This window comes from Pangasianodon hypophthalmus, chromosome 24 (genome assembly GCF_027358585.1).
Source record: "Pangasianodon hypophthalmus isolate fPanHyp1 chromosome 24, fPanHyp1.pri, whole genome shotgun sequence".
Taxonomy (NCBI): domain Eukaryota; kingdom Metazoa; phylum Chordata; class Actinopteri; order Siluriformes; family Pangasiidae; genus Pangasianodon; species Pangasianodon hypophthalmus.
Genome location: NC_069733.1, coordinates 14,379,431 through 14,396,009, shown reverse-complemented (window position 1 = coordinate 14,396,009; position 16,579 = coordinate 14,379,431). Strand labels below are relative to the sequence as shown.

At 38.6% G+C, this 16,579-nt stretch overlaps 2 protein-coding genes across 4 annotated transcripts in view; one reads left to right on the top strand and one right to left on the bottom strand.

Moving 5' to 3' along the window:
• man1b1b (mannosidase, alpha, class 1B, member 1b) overlaps positions 1-9,643 on the top strand; it is an 18,098-nt gene extending 8,455 nt beyond the window's left edge. For all 3 annotated transcript variants that reach the window (XM_034298992.2, XM_034298991.2, XM_053228842.1), the window contains 5 exons: positions 2,701-2,891; positions 4,769-4,889; positions 5,138-5,332; positions 5,826-5,957; positions 6,793-9,643. In XM_034298992.2, coding sequence (XP_034154883.2) covers positions 2,701-2,891; positions 4,769-4,889; positions 5,138-5,332; positions 5,826-5,957; positions 6,793-6,999 — 846 coding nt within the window. In that variant the 3' untranslated portion in view covers positions 7,000-9,643. The remainder of the gene's footprint in view (positions 1-2,700; positions 2,892-4,768; positions 4,890-5,137; positions 5,333-5,825; positions 5,958-6,792) is intronic.
• Position 9,644: 1 nt separating this feature from the next.
• dpp7 (dipeptidyl-peptidase 7) lies at positions 9,645-14,967 on the bottom strand. Its single transcript, XM_026931235.3, has 13 exons — positions 14,801-14,967; positions 14,478-14,616; positions 14,245-14,384; positions 13,571-13,734; positions 12,923-13,058; positions 12,706-12,787; positions 12,421-12,587; positions 11,693-11,753; positions 11,448-11,566; positions 11,146-11,302; positions 10,557-10,621; positions 10,337-10,407; positions 9,645-10,149 (listed from the first exon to the last, which is right to left on the bottom strand). The coding sequence occupies exons 1-13, from the start codon at positions 14,873-14,875 to the stop codon at positions 10,047-10,049; spliced, it is 1,479 nt and encodes a 492-aa protein (XP_026787036.3). The 5' UTR covers positions 14,876-14,967; the 3' UTR covers positions 9,645-10,046.
• Between the last annotated feature and the right edge of the window lie 1,612 nt (positions 14,968-16,579).

Sequence of the window (16,579 nt, the reverse complement as noted above, 5' to 3'; positions counted from 1 at the left end):
GGGGATGTGACATGAGAAGAACCAGTGATAATAACCAGTGAGTTGAGTTCTGAAGCATATGCATGACAATTTTACTAGACCCTGACCTGAGTGAGCCATCATTCTGTATCAGCATTAGTCGATGAAAAGGGGTTTTAGGTTTACTGCACCAGCTTAAATGAAGTTGGAAGGTATCAATACTTGCTTAGCTTAGGTGGTGAGTGGAAGGAGTTGGTGTTGGTCAGCAGGTTCTAGTCGGATCGGAGTTGGAGGATGTTAGAGGAGTTATGGATCGTCGCCGGAGAGAGAGGATGGAGTCTGAGCGGCTGGGAGAAAGGTTGATTCAGGCGAAGTTCGAGGTTGCCAGTCTTGGGACCTTCTGAGGCAGGTTCTCTTGCTGTTCTAGCTCTGTTCGGGTTCCAGCTTCAGCTCCACCTCCAGCTCTGGCTTGGTTCTTTTCTTGGTCGAGGCGTTCTGTGTTTCTGTGTTCCTCTGTGTTTTACTTGCTTGGGCATGCGGTTTTTATGTTAGTTTAGATGAGCCAGCCTCTTGAGGTCTTCAACCAACCGCAGGCCGTTTTGGAGATGATTGGAGATGATTGGAGAGTGGCTTGGCTGGCCCTCCAGCTAATTTGCAAGCGACCCCTCCCGGGTTGCCCCCTTCTTAATGTCCGTGTGATGTGGTCTTATTTACCTTTAATGTTTATAATAAATGTATGATATGAGGTACTGAGAATTGCAAATCATCAACAGCTTCAGCACATGAAGACAAGCATGCAGATACCACACATGACATACATTAGCCATGGCCATTAGCTACTGGGTATAATGGCGTGTTTACAGAAAGAAACAGACTTAATATTATACAATTCCATTAATAGTGGGGTTGTAATATAATGCTGGTTAGAGTACGTGATTTGGAGGTAACACTGGACTTCCCACCATGTGAGAAGTCACCGTGGCTGAAGTGTAAGTTAACTCTTGCCCTCTGGTTTAATACAGGTTGTGGGAATGCATGTTCCCCATACAGATTTAACACAAACTCAACGACTATATTGAAATAAAATAAGGCAGATACAGAGAAAGAAAAGGGCATTCTTAAAAAGTGGAGGAGTCTTAGGCCTGGAGTCCTTCTGCTGATTCAGTTTGGAGCTGAAGCTGAGTATGGTGTAGTGTGATAAATCTCAACCAGTTCCCTAATCCAAACAAAAGGCATCTGTTAAGGGTGGTCAATTCGAGGTCAGTTTCACGGAGGGGTAATTTACACCCATTTTTTTTGGGGGTTTTCTGCGTTCCGATGACCGTTATCATCCCTTAATGTTTAACAACCTGTCGTTTAGCCTAGACAGGCCAGAGCCATCTTAGGTCCGTTGGGTGTGAAGGAATGTCTTTGTCCTCTGTGTGGTTGTAGAGACAGTTAGTTTTCTTAATTTGATAGTCTCGATTCCTACAGTTGCCAACTACTGGCCTATTTCAATCCTATCAGTAGTTTCCAAGGTAGCAGAAAAGTTATTAACAGAGCAACTTGTAAACTTTCTTAATACACAAAACAATTCATTGTTCCCTATGCAATTTGGGTTTAGAAAACAACATTCAACTGAAACTTCTGGTTATTTTATTGTGCAAGTAAGATCAAAACTAGATAGGGTGGGGGTGTAGGTGCTGTATTTCTTGGTCTATGTAAGGTATTTGACATGTTAAAACACAATGTACTTTTATCTAAATTATCACATTTTAATTTGTCAGTTAATGCATTGAAATGGATTGAGTTGAAGTTGACTAAGAGAAAACGGTGTACTTTGCACAGTCTAAGTCACAACTGAAAATATTTCTAAAGACAAGCCAAATATGTGATCACTGAACACCTTGCAATTTAGCAACCCATTATATTACTGAGCACTTTCCAATCTAGTAGCCTTTCCTACACTCATGTACCTTAGATATGTAATGTTATTTATTACTACTAGTTTTTCTAGTTTTTTTTTTTTTTTTTCTCAAAACAACTAATTTAGTACAACTTTCTTGCAATCGTATTATTATTATTATTATTATTATTATTATTATTATTATTATTATTATTATTATTCGCAGTGTACTCAACATTAGGTGTGGTGATGTACAGTTCACGTTTTATGTTTCGTGTCTGTTTATTGACTTATAATTTTATATGCTTCCTGCCCTGGGACTACAGATGAAATTTAGCTAATTCTGGGGCAGTCATAGTGTCCATTGTACCTGTCAAACAAATAAGCAGGTGTACAGGTATTCCTATTAAAACGACCAGTGAGTGTACATTTACTTATTAATATCAACAGATTTATTATTATTTAAACATTTTTCAAATGCAAGACTACTGTATTGCTAGCCGTTTGTTAGCAAACCTAGGTATCGTGATGCATATCGTGTATTGGAGAAAGGCCTTTGATTAATCATGATGATAGATTTGTCATATCGCCACCCCTACAGTACACATCTTTTTCCAAGTATAGGAAGAAAGCGTGCGGGTAAACTCCAGGTTTCACCTTAGTTTGGTGTTTTGTTAAAGAACTATATCAAAAAATGTACTGTGTACTGTGGGATTTAATCATATTTTTTTTTCTAGGTTTAGGCTGACATTGTAGATTGTACTTGTATGCAGTATCAAGGAAGACACTTAGAGGTTGGTGTGTGTGTGTGTATTAAAAAGTGTATTTTACATTCTTTCTTTTCTTTGTGTGTCTAGGATGCAGTAATGGAAGTAATGAAGCAGGTGCACAAACTGGAAGGGAAGCACGATGGCCTGGTGCCCATGTTCATCAACACCAACAACGGGCAGTTCACTCACCTGGGCGTGTACACGTTGGGTGCCAGAGCTGACAGCTACTATGAATACCTGCTCAAGCAGTGGATTCAGGGAGGCAAGATTGAGACCGAGTGAGTCAGCCCGGTGCGGGCGTGTGTGTGTATGCGTGTGTGTATGCGTGTGTGTATGCGTGTGTGTATGCGTGTGTGTATGCGTGTGTGTATGCGTGTGTGTTCCCAGCAGGTACCATAAATCTGTATTATGCAACATGCTCACAGAGTTGACAGCTTTCATTCCCTCTTGCTGTTTGATACGCTCAGCACTCCTCTAACTCTCGACATTTCGGAGTGTGATTAAACTGCATGGTGCCTCTTTACCCTGCTGCATCAAGTGCTGTTGGGTAACACTTTCCCTGAGGAGCTGTGTGTGTGTGTGTGTGTGTGTGTGTGTGAGAATAACACTTGAAATATTCATAGCTAGGTGAGTGAGAGTGGTTTAATCTTCAGGCGCAGATGTGGTTAAAAGTAAGGGCATTCATTTTTCATTCCCTGTAACTGGGCGACATTTGCACAGCCTTTTCACCTGGCTAAGCTATTCTGATCTTGCCAGTGACATGGCTTGTGAAACATCATGGCAGTGTTATTTGTAGACATTATATATATATATATAATGAGTGCACAACGTAATGCATACTAACTGGTCCCTGTGCAGTTTGCTAAAAATGAATTATTTGACAGCTGAATTTTTCTGTTTTTGAATCTGCTCCTCCCTGCATCACATTAGTGTCGCCTCAACAGCACTTATGGCCTTGATACCCATACAACATTTAGCTAGCACTATACCATGGTAAAAATATCCTTTAAAATGTAAAAGCAAATAGAAATTAAAACATGCATAGCATATGAATATTCATTCATTGTGTTGAACTTTGCCCCAAGTTCGGCTCAGCTTGAACTTGATTGACAGTTTTGTTTTCTTTGATTGTTTTAAGGCCAGTTGCAACACTTGTGCATAAATTAAAGCCAAGTGTAGTTTAGTGACTCTGCCTTAATTACAGCTCACACACCACTACAGAACATGGTTACAAACTATACGACTTGAGCATGGCCACAACTAGCTATGAGGACACTGCTGTATGGACCTCAGTATTTTCCGGAAGGGTTGTGCTTTTTTATTTTTTATTATTTATTTATTTATTTATTTTTCAAACCTTGCACATATAACGTGTCTCTGACTGCTGAATTCAGTGTGGCTAGACAATGTAGTTTTACAGCTTTGCAGAGCAACTTGCATGCAGACCCAGTCAGCATTGATGATTGGTTCTCACTCAGTAGACTTAATGGCTCAATATGTTTAGCTCTCCACTATGTTCCAGCTATTATACAAACTGGAATGTGTGTATATGCAGGGTTTTACAGTAAACACCAAATGTTTGGGGAAAGAAGCTGCCACTCATCTCTTCTAGTTCAAATGTAGACAGAAGCTGTAGTGTATGTCTCAGCTCTGTAATTTACCTAGAATTTTAAGTAGAAGGATAATTAGTTCTACCAATACTGCAAAATTTTAGAATCATATATTCTGGGTTAAAAATGGATCAAGCAAAAACATGCATGGGATTTAGTGTTCTTAATTCAGCAATGAATAAACACTGAAGCAAGATGCAACATAAGTTAATATGGAATAGCTTTTCCTTTAATTATTATTTGTTTTTAAAATAATGAATAATGAACTCATGCATTACAGACAGCCTGTCAGGAGGCTGTGGTCGGGTGTATTAGCATGAACTGAGTCTTAACATTGAATGATCTGCAGCACTCCTTTGGCAAAAATAACCTTGGCCCATTTTTTTTTTTTTTTTTTTTTTTTACAGCTCCAGAGTGTATTATTTTTAGTCTGCACCTCAGTGGCTTTTCAGTATCTGGCATCCTGTGCAACCACAGACACATTCCTGAAAATGAAAATGAACTGTCAGATGCTGCTGTGTTTATGTTGTTGTTTATGTATCCAGGTTGTTGGAGGACTACATGCAGGCGGTGGAGGGGATTAAAAAGAACCTGCTGAAGAAGTCTTCTCCTCTTGGCCTTACGTTTGTAGGAGAGCTGTCTCACGGACGCTTCAGCCCCAAGATGGTAAATTGGACTCCTCTGTCTAAAGGGAACTTGAAATGTAAATTAAGTTTCTAATTCTGCTTCTAATTTTGGAAGTTCCCTATGAGTCAGACTTGTATTAGCTTCTGGTGTCTTTCTGTACGTAGCCCATTTCAGTTGCATTTAATAGAAAAAAGTAGATATACAGGAGATTAAAGAGGCCTCCCACAGAAGCTGCCTTAAATAGAGCATTTATTGTGTCTTGCTCTCTGCTCTCTTCTTTCCCTCAGGATCATTTAGTGTGCTTCCTGCCTGGCACGCTGGCCCTGGGGGCGCACCACGGCCTGCCAGTCGAGCACATGGAGCTGGCAGGGCAGCTGATGGAGACCTGCTACCAGATGTACACACAGATGGAGACAGGCCTGAGTCCTGAGATAGTGCACTTCAACATGGAGGCAGGCAGCACACAGGATGTGGATGTTAAAGTGAGCTTGATTTACTGCTTAAACAATTTACTTACTGTATTTTTAATACAGCCCACAATATTACAATTGCAGCACTTTTGATGTCCAGGCTTAAGAACAAAGTGAATACTGACCTCACTTGTAATGATGTGTATGTTTAATTCAGTGCTCAGAGCCAACATGGGCTGAAAACACAGCTCTCACACTGTAGGGGTTTATTTCTACTTAATTCTTAATAGGCAATGAAACAGTATCCGTGTCTGTTCTTGTAAGTCATATTGAAATGTCACTTATTTATATAGTCCATTAAACTGTTTATAATTTTTATAGACATAAGAACAGTTGTGCTTATTTATAGTAGAATCTATGAGGATTAATTTTAAAGTGCCCTTCTACTCAAAGCTGTCTCTGGGTATTTGATTGTAATTGTAAAATGAAATATATTTTATCTGTGGGTGTTAGAGCTGCTGTTAGCTGCTGACAGGCTGAACTGATTATTATTTGTTGTCCACAGCCTGCAGACAGACACAACCTGTTACGGCCAGAAACCGTGGAAAGCCTCTTCTACCTGTACCGGTTCACCAAGGACAAGAAGTACCAGACCTGGGGTTGGGAGATCTTTCAAAACTTCAATAAATACACCAGGGTAGGACAGGAAATAACAGCTGAATGTATTTATTTTGTATTTGTTTGGTTTCTTGGAGTACATAGTAGAATATTAAGGTCTCATATGCTCAAGTTTCACACTTGTGTTGGCTTGCAGCCAGAGCGTGGAGCTGTGTGTGAGCCTGGCTCCAGTTTCTCTGGCTCGGATCTACTCGAAATGTTTCAGATGCTTTGATTCAGCACTTGTGTCCTTTTGCATAAACATTGATCTGATCTTTTACAGCCCACTGATTGTTTTTTTTTTTCTTTCTTCCTTTTGTAACAGTAGTGGAAGTCACAACTTGCCAGTGGCAAAGTTATGCTTATATATAATGTTAACAGGAATGTAATGGCAATTTCATTAAAACAAAGAGTCCTGTGGATGGAAAGTTGTTAAGTTAAAAAACTTAAAAAAAAAAAAAAAAAAAAAAAAAAAAAAAAAAAAAAATACTATTACACATTTAATATTAATATTCATTATTTACAAGGTGTCCCATACAGCCAGCATCATAGGGGAAACTGGCAAAACAAAAGCTTTTATGTACAGAAGTTGCTCTATATGAGCACCATTTTTCTCAATACACAAAATCCTATGAGTAGAACGATTTGGATTCATTCTTCCTTGCTCAGGTACATCATGTAAAAAATGTCTGAAAAAAATATTAAAATATACATTAACTCTATAATGATGGACACCCTGTAGGTTAAAGAAAAAAAAAAAAAAAGAGGGGTGTGTAAAAAGTTTAAGATCCCCTGCTCTGAGGGGTCAGCTTTAATATTTTACTATACACACGTACAGTTTGTCCTGTAGGTCTGACTCTAGCTTGTGTTCTTAGGTTGAAACTGGTGGTTACACCTCCATCAATAATGTGCGGGACCCGAAGTCTCCCAGTCCACGAGACAAGATGGAGAGCTTCTTCCTGGGCGAGACACTCAAATACTTCTACCTGCTGTTTTCAGACAACTTGGACCTTATTAACCTGGACACATACATCTTCAACACAGAGGCCCATCCTTTGCCCATATGGCCAAAGGCTAAGTGATGGACACAGCCTCTCTCTCTTTCTCTCTCTGTCTCTCTTTCTCTCTCACACACACAAACACACACACTCTTCTCTCAGGGCTTTACAGAAAGACTTCTCAGTTCCTTTGATATCTAAACTGCCTTGTTTCTTTTTCCTGTTTTGGGAACAAGAATCTTTTCGTAATTGGATTTTATTTAATTAGTGACAATTTCTAAAAGCATTTACTAAAGACACAAGATACACGCACAAATCAGAATACAGACTGATGAAGCTTCTTTTATTACAGCATAAATCTCATCGTTGCTCTACACAATTTCATTAGTGCTGAATGAGAACACATCCAATTCTCTATGCTGTGGATTATCAATCGTATCTAGCAGGACTGTGCTTAACTTCTCATCCTCCATCGTCAGAGAAGGAGGCTTCAGAGTCGACTGTGACATGATTATAGCCTAAGCCACAGCACTGTAGGGCACAGTGAGAGAGCAAGACGAAGGGCGACAGGCATGAATTACTGTTGTTAGCCTTCGGGTTTTTTTAATCGTTTATATCTGTGCAGTTTTATTCAGTCCAAGAGTTGAATTCACTTTCAAACTGTGAACCTTTTTGTACAGACCGAGCACTTTATTGCGTCCCCCATCCCCTTTGCCATCAAATCTGTCCGTGACATTTTATTTTTCCACTTTGTGTTGAGTTTTTATCCCTTAAAAGGAAAGTTTGTGTACTTATTTTATATATACTATATATTTTTTCTGTGCTGACTTGAGCACAGAGCTCACTGCCATTCCTGTATATAGGGAAAGTAACATTATGTTTTGGTGTTGTAACATTTCTCTGTTTTATTTTGTAATTCTACCTGATCCTATTTGTGCAGGAGTCTAGGTGATAGTATACACCCAAACCATGGACCAGTAATTCATCAATAAACTTAGAACGGAAGACTTGCGAGGAACTTCCCTATTTCGTTGTTGCTTTTTGTTTTTAAACCCTTATTTTGGTAAATCATGTGACGATTATCCCTGCCTCCTGAGCTACGATTGGCTGTTAGTTGTTGTTTCAAAGCCATATAAACACTGGACAGTTAAGGAGCCAGACTGGAAAAAGATGACTCTACACTATATGTACAGAGTAATAGTCAGTCTGTCAGTTTAATTCTGTCTTAAATTTCCTTGTACCACAGCGCTCTTGAATTCTCGAATCTGACTGGTTAGGAGGTGTTGCTTAATTTCTATAACAGTAGCTTGCAGTAGACTTCAAAGCAAATCACAGGTTTATACTAATGCACTCGATCTAATACGCTGTTGTTTCTATAGTAATGACTAACATTATATGGAGCATCTGCCATACGAGTCTAAGACTGATTATATGCAGATTAAAATGTTATTTAAACAAAGAAAAAATTATAGTCATGTTAATGAAATGGTGACGTTTTCTGTAAGGAGATTTGTTTTGCATTTCTGGAATGAGTCTCCAGTGCCAGCGCTTTGTAACAATCAGTGGTAAAGCTGTAATTTTTTTTTTTTAGACACGAAGAATTCTTCAGGATGGAGGGCTTTACATTTTCCTAGTAACTTAGAATAAGCTGCGTTTTTGGTCCTGTTAACTCAGAGAGAGGAAAAAAATGAGGCTGTTTACAGCTGTTATAACATACGTTACAACAGGGACTTGCTTATTTCGCAGGCGTTCCACAGTAAATGTAACTATAAACTGATAAAGTTTTTTAGTTAAATAGTAAATTGTTAGTGTTGGCAGTTTGCTGTGGTTGAGGAAGAGGAATAATCAGTGCCCCCTCTGTGGCTGATTTTCCTAAAACATTTATTCCTTACATATTTCTTATCAGGTGTCATTAGCGTTGTCTTTTTCTAACGTAATAGACGTAACATCTGTGATAGCACATCACCTTGTTCATATGATGACGTATTTTAGACCATGGTGGGTTTAATAGCTGTATCTTGCTCATTACAGCTGACTGAATAGACGTTGCTTTAGTCTGAACTAGCTCAGAGCCAAGAAGGGCTGAAAAGACTGAATTTGTGAATCATGTGTTGTTCTGCTTGTGCCTTTTGAATCTTTACTGAGCAATGATAATGAAGTCTATTTTGATTCCTGAGACTCATGTTTTGTATTGAAATGTCACATATCCCATGAATATGGCTGTGGTTTTAGTGTTTACAGATTTGTTGTAGATACTAAGAAATCTTTTTGTGCTTATTTATGATCGATTCTATGAAGATTAACTTAAATCACTGATCAATGAAACCAGCTCACATGCATTTTATAGTAATGTGTTAATGTACAAATGGCCAATGTTCATATTTTACATATACAATTAAGGGCTTTGTATGTATTTTTTTCCAGTGATGAATGTGCAAGTTTCTTAAATTATTATTGTCCTTCTAGAGATTGACCAAAGACAGTGCTGTTCAAAGACCTGAATTAATTTTTTTTTTTTTTGGGGCGGGGGGTTCTTGATGCTGAAACCAATAATTCAAATTTGTGTTTAATGCTGATGTTGTTAATGTAAAAAAATTTAAGCTAAAGTAGTCTGTCATGGTTCAATGCTTTAAGAGTTTGGACAATGTATGTGATGTGAGGTTGTGCAAAAGAAAAGCTTTTGTCAATAAACAATTTCAAAATCTCTTGTAGAAAGAGATACAAGTGACTGGAGTTTGTGAAAATTATTTTAATCTTGCATCATTAAAAAATAACAAGCAGCAATAATTACAAGTAAACTTTAAAGGAGTTTGATGAATTGCGGTGAATTTCACGGCAATGACAATAGACAAGTTTTCCCTTTCTCCTGAAACATTCCACCTGCTCTGAGAAAACTACATATGCCTCAGAAGTTGCCTTATTTATGGACAAGGCCAAAACTGAGCAACTGTTCTGACTGGGGAGCAGAGCTGATGTCAGGGCCGGAAAGAAAGACGTTTGAAGTGAAGAGAATAGCGTGCCTCATTGCATAGCAACACTGTGAATCAGTGTTTCGAAGGTACTGCTGAAATTATTTGATTACTATATATGTGGAGCTTTAAAATGTACAAACCGCACCATTGAAAAGCTATTCAGAGAATCTTTTCTCTTGCAGCTTTGACCCACTGTGCGATGATGGTGGCCTCCTGCTGCCGCGCCTTTATCACTGATGCAGGATCATATTTGTTAGAAGCCCTGCCAAACAACACAACCGTCATGTGATACCATAAACACAGGTGAGTGCAGGTGAGTGCTGTTAGAACTATTATCATGTAAAGCAGACATGGTTTAGTGTATAACATCACCGTTCCATCTTACAAAACATGGTCATTACTCAAGTCACATCAAATTACTAAAGTGGAGATTACATTTAAGATTTCACCTTAAATCCAGATGATGTGCTCCATCTGCTATGTTGATTGCAATTAAAGACTCACTAAGTGACTTTCTGATCTGGAAGAGAAAAACATAAATAAGGCTCCAATTATCACTTCACCTGAACGTGCTGGAGTGTGAGTAATGAATCAGTAATTACATGGTTTTTTTTGTGTGTGTGTTTTTTTAACAGGATTTTAGGGAGGGAGTGTAGTCTAGGATCTTACCCCTCCGTTAGCCCAGGGGTCGAGATCACCGTTAGAGAAGATGATATTGCTGGCTGTTGAAAGAGCTGGAAAGAATCATGGGCAATATGATATCAATATTGTGACAGATTAACAATACACCTTTCTGCTATTTCGGTATTGTGATATCATTTTATAATATTTCAATTTTTTAAAGCAATAATTACATTCTCTGGAAGCTGAAAGTGAGGTTTAATTAAACATTTCAAATTTTAAAGCTTGAGCTTGTTTTTCCTCCTTTCTGAAGACATTAAAATATCATTAAATTATAGTTTCTAATGTAATACTACTGTTTCATTCTTGTTTTGTCAATGTCATTTCGGACTAATAGATATTAAAATTAAATCTAAACTGAAGTCTTGGAATTTTAAGATTCTATTGGAGGGTTTTTTGTTGTCAAAACTTAGAAGTTAATTTTGTAAATATATTGGAAATATCAGATTGAGATCTGGGGAATTTGGAGGCCAATGTTGTCATGTTTCTCAAACCATTCCTGAGTCGCCTAGCCATCACAAGTTGGCCCATTTTTTCCTCAGAGTATATTTAAATGTGACAAGTGTTTGATGCTCACCATCACCCCAATACTGGGTTTTGAGCCAGCCTGGCCGTGGCAGCACTGCCCACCTCTTGGCGCAGTATACCTCTCTCATGCTCTGTGTAAAGGGCATGGGGGGAAACATGTCCGTCACGTTGTTGCTCTCGAAGCACATCTCGATCTCCGTGCACGCCTGATCAACATAAACAACATGGTTGGTGGCATAGTTGCTATGTCTTGAACCAAAAAGGAATAAATGAGATGCAGTAAAGGGATTGGGGCACAAATAAATTCTTTTTTAAAGGATATGTACAGACAAGTCTTCTAAAGTTAAGCACCTGGTAGTCCCATGCGTAGCTGTTGAGGCCGAGGCCACAGCCTGTCGGATCTGCACACTCCACATACAGCGAGTAAAGGTCAAAGCATGCCTGCGTCCCTGTAGAGTTATACACAATACCTGAAAGGAGGCGCAGAGACATCAGTTAATGACACTAATCTAAACTCAAACTGAGCTGTACTCTCTTTAATCTTCACAGCTGCTTAGGGAAGAGAACCCAGGTTTCCTAAAGGGCAGCTTCCTCACCCACGGTGTCTCTAAGTGCAGACAGCACATCAGTTCCATTCAGCATCACCTCACACGCCACCTACAGCAGAGAAATAAACAACCAATTCATGGCCCAATCAGTCATCCTGATTGCAGAGTACCTGAAAAGCAGTACATATGTCTGAATCCCATCTGGACAATAAGCAGTGCTGCTGCGGAGACGGTAGGAGTGCGTTCACGTCATGTGTTCACAAATTATGGTAATTAAAAGCTTCTGGTCTTTGTCAAGCTCACTAATTACCACTTGGAAATCTTCTAGAGGCTTTAACTTGCCAGTATGTGACATCACATTATAAACTGGGGTGTGTAAACCTCAGGCTTCCACACTACGATATATGATTTTGTGGTGACAGTACACACCATCCAAACACTGATTTTCCTATACCAGCATGTCCTCATTCCTTATATGGCATATTATAAGCCTTACACCATTCAGACACAAAAATCTGCTAACACAGTTAAACTCCAAATAAATGGATGTGTGCATTTTATGTCTAGGTTTCTTTGTGCAGTTATCTTTAGTTTTCCTATACAGCTGACTGAAACGGCACTTATCTTACATATTTGGGAGGCAGAGAGGGAAAATTGTCATGCTGCCATTAACCACACACTGTTTTTAATGCCCCAGAGTGCATTACTAGTCTAGTAGTTTTGTCTCTCTTGGAATATATGAGGAAAATTTGAAGGAAATGGTCAAAATGTTGTACCCGAACAGGGAAAGGAGGCATTTTTGACATGAAGCTGGTGTTGTAAGGGTAGTCCATCATGGCCATTAAAGTAAAGGCATTGCGCAGGAAACCGTTCAGCTGGTGGATGTCCTTATTCGAGGACGGAGTTTTACACAGCGAGAAAGCTGACTGGATACGGGCATAGTCTAGAGTTTCACCAAAAAAAAAAAAAAAGAGAGAAAAGGAGCTTGTTTTAATAAACAGGTTTTACCAACTGACTAAGTGTTTCACAGTTTAATATCCTGATCATTTGAGGATAATGACCTTGCTGTTGTGCCAAAGTCTGAAGCTCCTGGAAAGCTGCTTTCACGGCATCCTTACAGGCTGGCTTATAATTCTCAAAGTCCTGCACATAGTTGGAAAAAAAGCATACTCAAATGCTTTACTTCCAGTAAATAAGTAATCATTTGAACAGCACAGTAATACACGATGTTTGAGTATACACAATGAATAAGTACAATAAGTACAATGGTTTCCTTACAGCTGTAACATCTCGGAAGAACTGCCTGGAGTCACCCAGTCCTGCCGTAGATAAGATCGGAGCACTAGCAGCTAGAGCCCCAGCTACAATGTTGGGGTACCGTATTCTCATGTACACACTCAACATGCCACCATAACTAGAGGGAGAGAGGGGAAAAATGAACAGTAGATAATGGTTAGTTGTGGTCTACATCATGACTCAATGAGAGTGCATACAAAAGCCAGTACGGAACTGAAGGAAGCCAAACAAAATGTAGTGCACAAAGAAAAGGGACAAGGAGACCTAGGAATTATACAGACTGATTACTGAAATTAGTCCCGACAATCTTTTCTGTTGATTTTGATTTTTGGATCATTGTCTTTTTACCCTATTCATAGGAGCACAAACCTTTGCACTCAACTGTATGTTGGTATCATACTGTTGCATATTGGTCTGGATTCCCCATAAATGGTCACATGAGCAGAATTGCAAAGTGTCTTACTGATGCAGAACTTGTACGGACAATATGAGGTTCTATGTCACATCCATTATATACAGTATTTTTTCTTCAAGGTCAAAAACTGGCTGCAAATGAACTTTATATCTCTGCCTATGCTTTTGCCTAGAACTGAACAGCCCTAGCTGTGTGCAGATACAAACATGTCTTACCTTCCGCCAAAAACAATGACGGGGCATTTCTGAGCTCCCAGTTCCTCCTTTAGCTCTGTGATCATGACCGCATAGTCGGCCAAAGCCTGCTCCACCGTCAAGAGCCCGACGTTTTCAGTGTTGAAAGACTCTTTGCCAAAGGGTAGAGAGTTCCCATAATATCTCTGGAATTGGAATAAAATTGAGATATTTTGATAATACAAGTACAATCAGAAGAACGTAGTGTTGTGTTTATGTACATGTAAAAAATAGTCAAGAACTGTACAGGTCAATGTCTTATACAGACCTAACTTGTAACTCCACTTACTGGACATTTTATCAGCTAAAGCACTTTGTATGTATGCAGCATAGTCTATCTGTTGCCAAGCACAATGTCTCATTCTCTAATATGGACCACCACAGGACCTGATATGAGTGTTTCAAGGATAGCAGCATTAGTGAGCTTTTTGAACACCTCTGTGCTGAGAATGGTCCACCACCCAATGATATCTGGTCATATCTGGTCATTAGTGGTCCTGTGGTGGTCCTGTGGTGGTCCTGTGCTGGTCCCTGCCCATTAATGGAGGAGATCAAGGTTTCCCAAATTATACAACGCAACAGATTGGTAACAGTACTCCCATAAAATGGGGTTCAGACATCACTTCAGGATAATATCACATAATTTTCTTTCTCACATGCTCAGCGAATATGACCAGCGCCTCCTGCTTAGCTGCAAGCTCCCCTATAAACCCAGAGTTCAGGGCAAAGTCCCACACGTCCCCTTCATTCCCAGTGTAGAAGAACACAGGGCCATGGCCTTTCCTCCAATACTGATCTAAAGACACAAGAAACCTCTGAGTAGAAAGAAATCTCTACATGGGCTGTGTTGTAATAGAAGTGTTGGAGGGGGCAGGGAAAGGATACACACCTGTGATCAGGTAGCGCTGTGAGTATGTCCCATTGCCCCAGCTGTTGTAATTGAAGTGGTCCAAAATCTGAGTGAAGAACTTCTCCTGAAACTGAGGATCAGCCCCTAATCTCTCTCTTCCTCTGCTTGGCTTCCAGCTCTAAACGCACATACATGGACAAAGGAGGGGAAAAAACATCAACACTGATTTAAAATCAACTTTAACTCAGGTGAAATGAAAACTAAGGCTGCGTCCAAAACCGCACGCCCACCTACACAACCTAGGCTCACTCGATTAGTAGAGAAGTGTGACATTTTGGCAGAAAGTGAAGCAGAAACCTTACCGTAGATAACGCAGAAACATGATGCACACACAGTACAGTTAGAATAAACCCCAAAAATATCCACCGGCCCTCCATCGTGAGAAAAGAAACACACCCGAGTCAAGTTACAGCATAAACAGCGCCGCTTTAAAGTACAGCCGTCATGTGATGCGGGTTAGTGTCACGTGATCTAGTGCCACGTGATCTAGTGTCACGTGACGTGTCCTTGCTCTGAGTCAGTTGTTTCCTCATCGCTTCAGGTCGAAATGTCATCAGAGCGCACAGGAAAAGCTCTGTTTACAAAAAATTAATTCTCTCTCTCTCTCTCTCTCTCTCTCTCTCTCTCTCTCGCTCTCTAGAAACTCATGTTGAAAAAAAAACCGATTTCAAATTAAACCCCATCAGTACAGAATGTGATGTAACACCTTATTTAACACTTGAAGTGTACACAGTATTTAACTATAAAAACTTCACCTAGACTGAACTCCATCATTATTAATTATGATTTCTGTTCTCAGTGTCCCCACTTACTGTGAAAAGTGTTTTCCTGAAAATGTACACGTGTGACACCATCGCCATCTGCTGGACACCTAGTGCTCTGCAACTGCTACACAATTACACTAAAACATTTTCTTTTCTTTCTTTTCTTTTTCTTTTTCTTCTCTTCCTCATCTGATCATACACAAGCCTCGTGGGATCACACAAAAGTAACTGCATAAGTAATAAACACTAAATATTAGCCAGACGACACAAGGCTATCTGAAGTTAAATAATGCCAGTATGAAATATGATTAAAACAGATTTAGAATATATGACATTTCTGATAAACAGCTGTTTATTGTACGACTTTTCATCATTAAACAAGATTGAATCAGATTACTAAATAGATTTTTAAAGATTATCATAACAGACATAAGCACATTGAAGCTTTTCTGTCTTATTAATTGGTTGAAATTTATTTAATACATAAAAAATAAATAAACAAACAAAAATAAACTACAATCAACAACAATGACAACAACAATAATCGTAGTAGTAATAGTAATAATAAAAATAATAATAATAACAATAATAATAATAATTATTATTATTATTATTATAATAATAATAATTATTATTATTATATAAACAGTGTATATTAGTATTTTAATAACATTAGTAAATGTTTTATAATTAATATTACAGGTCATATGTATGTATATATAGTGTGTCTGTGTGTGTGTTTATATATATATATATGTGTGTGTGTGTGTGTGTGTGTGTAATTATCATTAAACAATAACAGTAACAAAAAGAATGATTTTACTATAATTTACTAAAATTATTTCTTTTTTTACTAATAGCAAGACAAGACATACAATCATACAATTATTACTGCGATCATCTATAATAAACCATTATGTATATTTATAAGTTGTATTAAAAAAAACTTTGATAGTAAAACATATATACTTTAGGCCCAAAATTATTGAAATGTTTCTGGGTTTGGATGAACGAGTGACCGAGTTACAGATGTGTACACATACATATGTAATGTCATAATGCAGATATGGCAATCATGGTGTTTAATATTACTCAGGTACAGCAGAACCCGGAAACACTGCTAGCCAGAAAAAAAGTGTAATACTATTAAAACAAGAGCAGCTTTTTTCCCCCTTACACAAGGTTGATTGTTATTTTAACACTAAAGTCAGTAAACTCCACCTTTTTTATGAATGTAAAAGGTAAACATAACCTTTACTCTCTCTCTGACTAAAGAGTCTTTGTTGATAGAATAACCTGTTTTTCTGAATGAGGTTT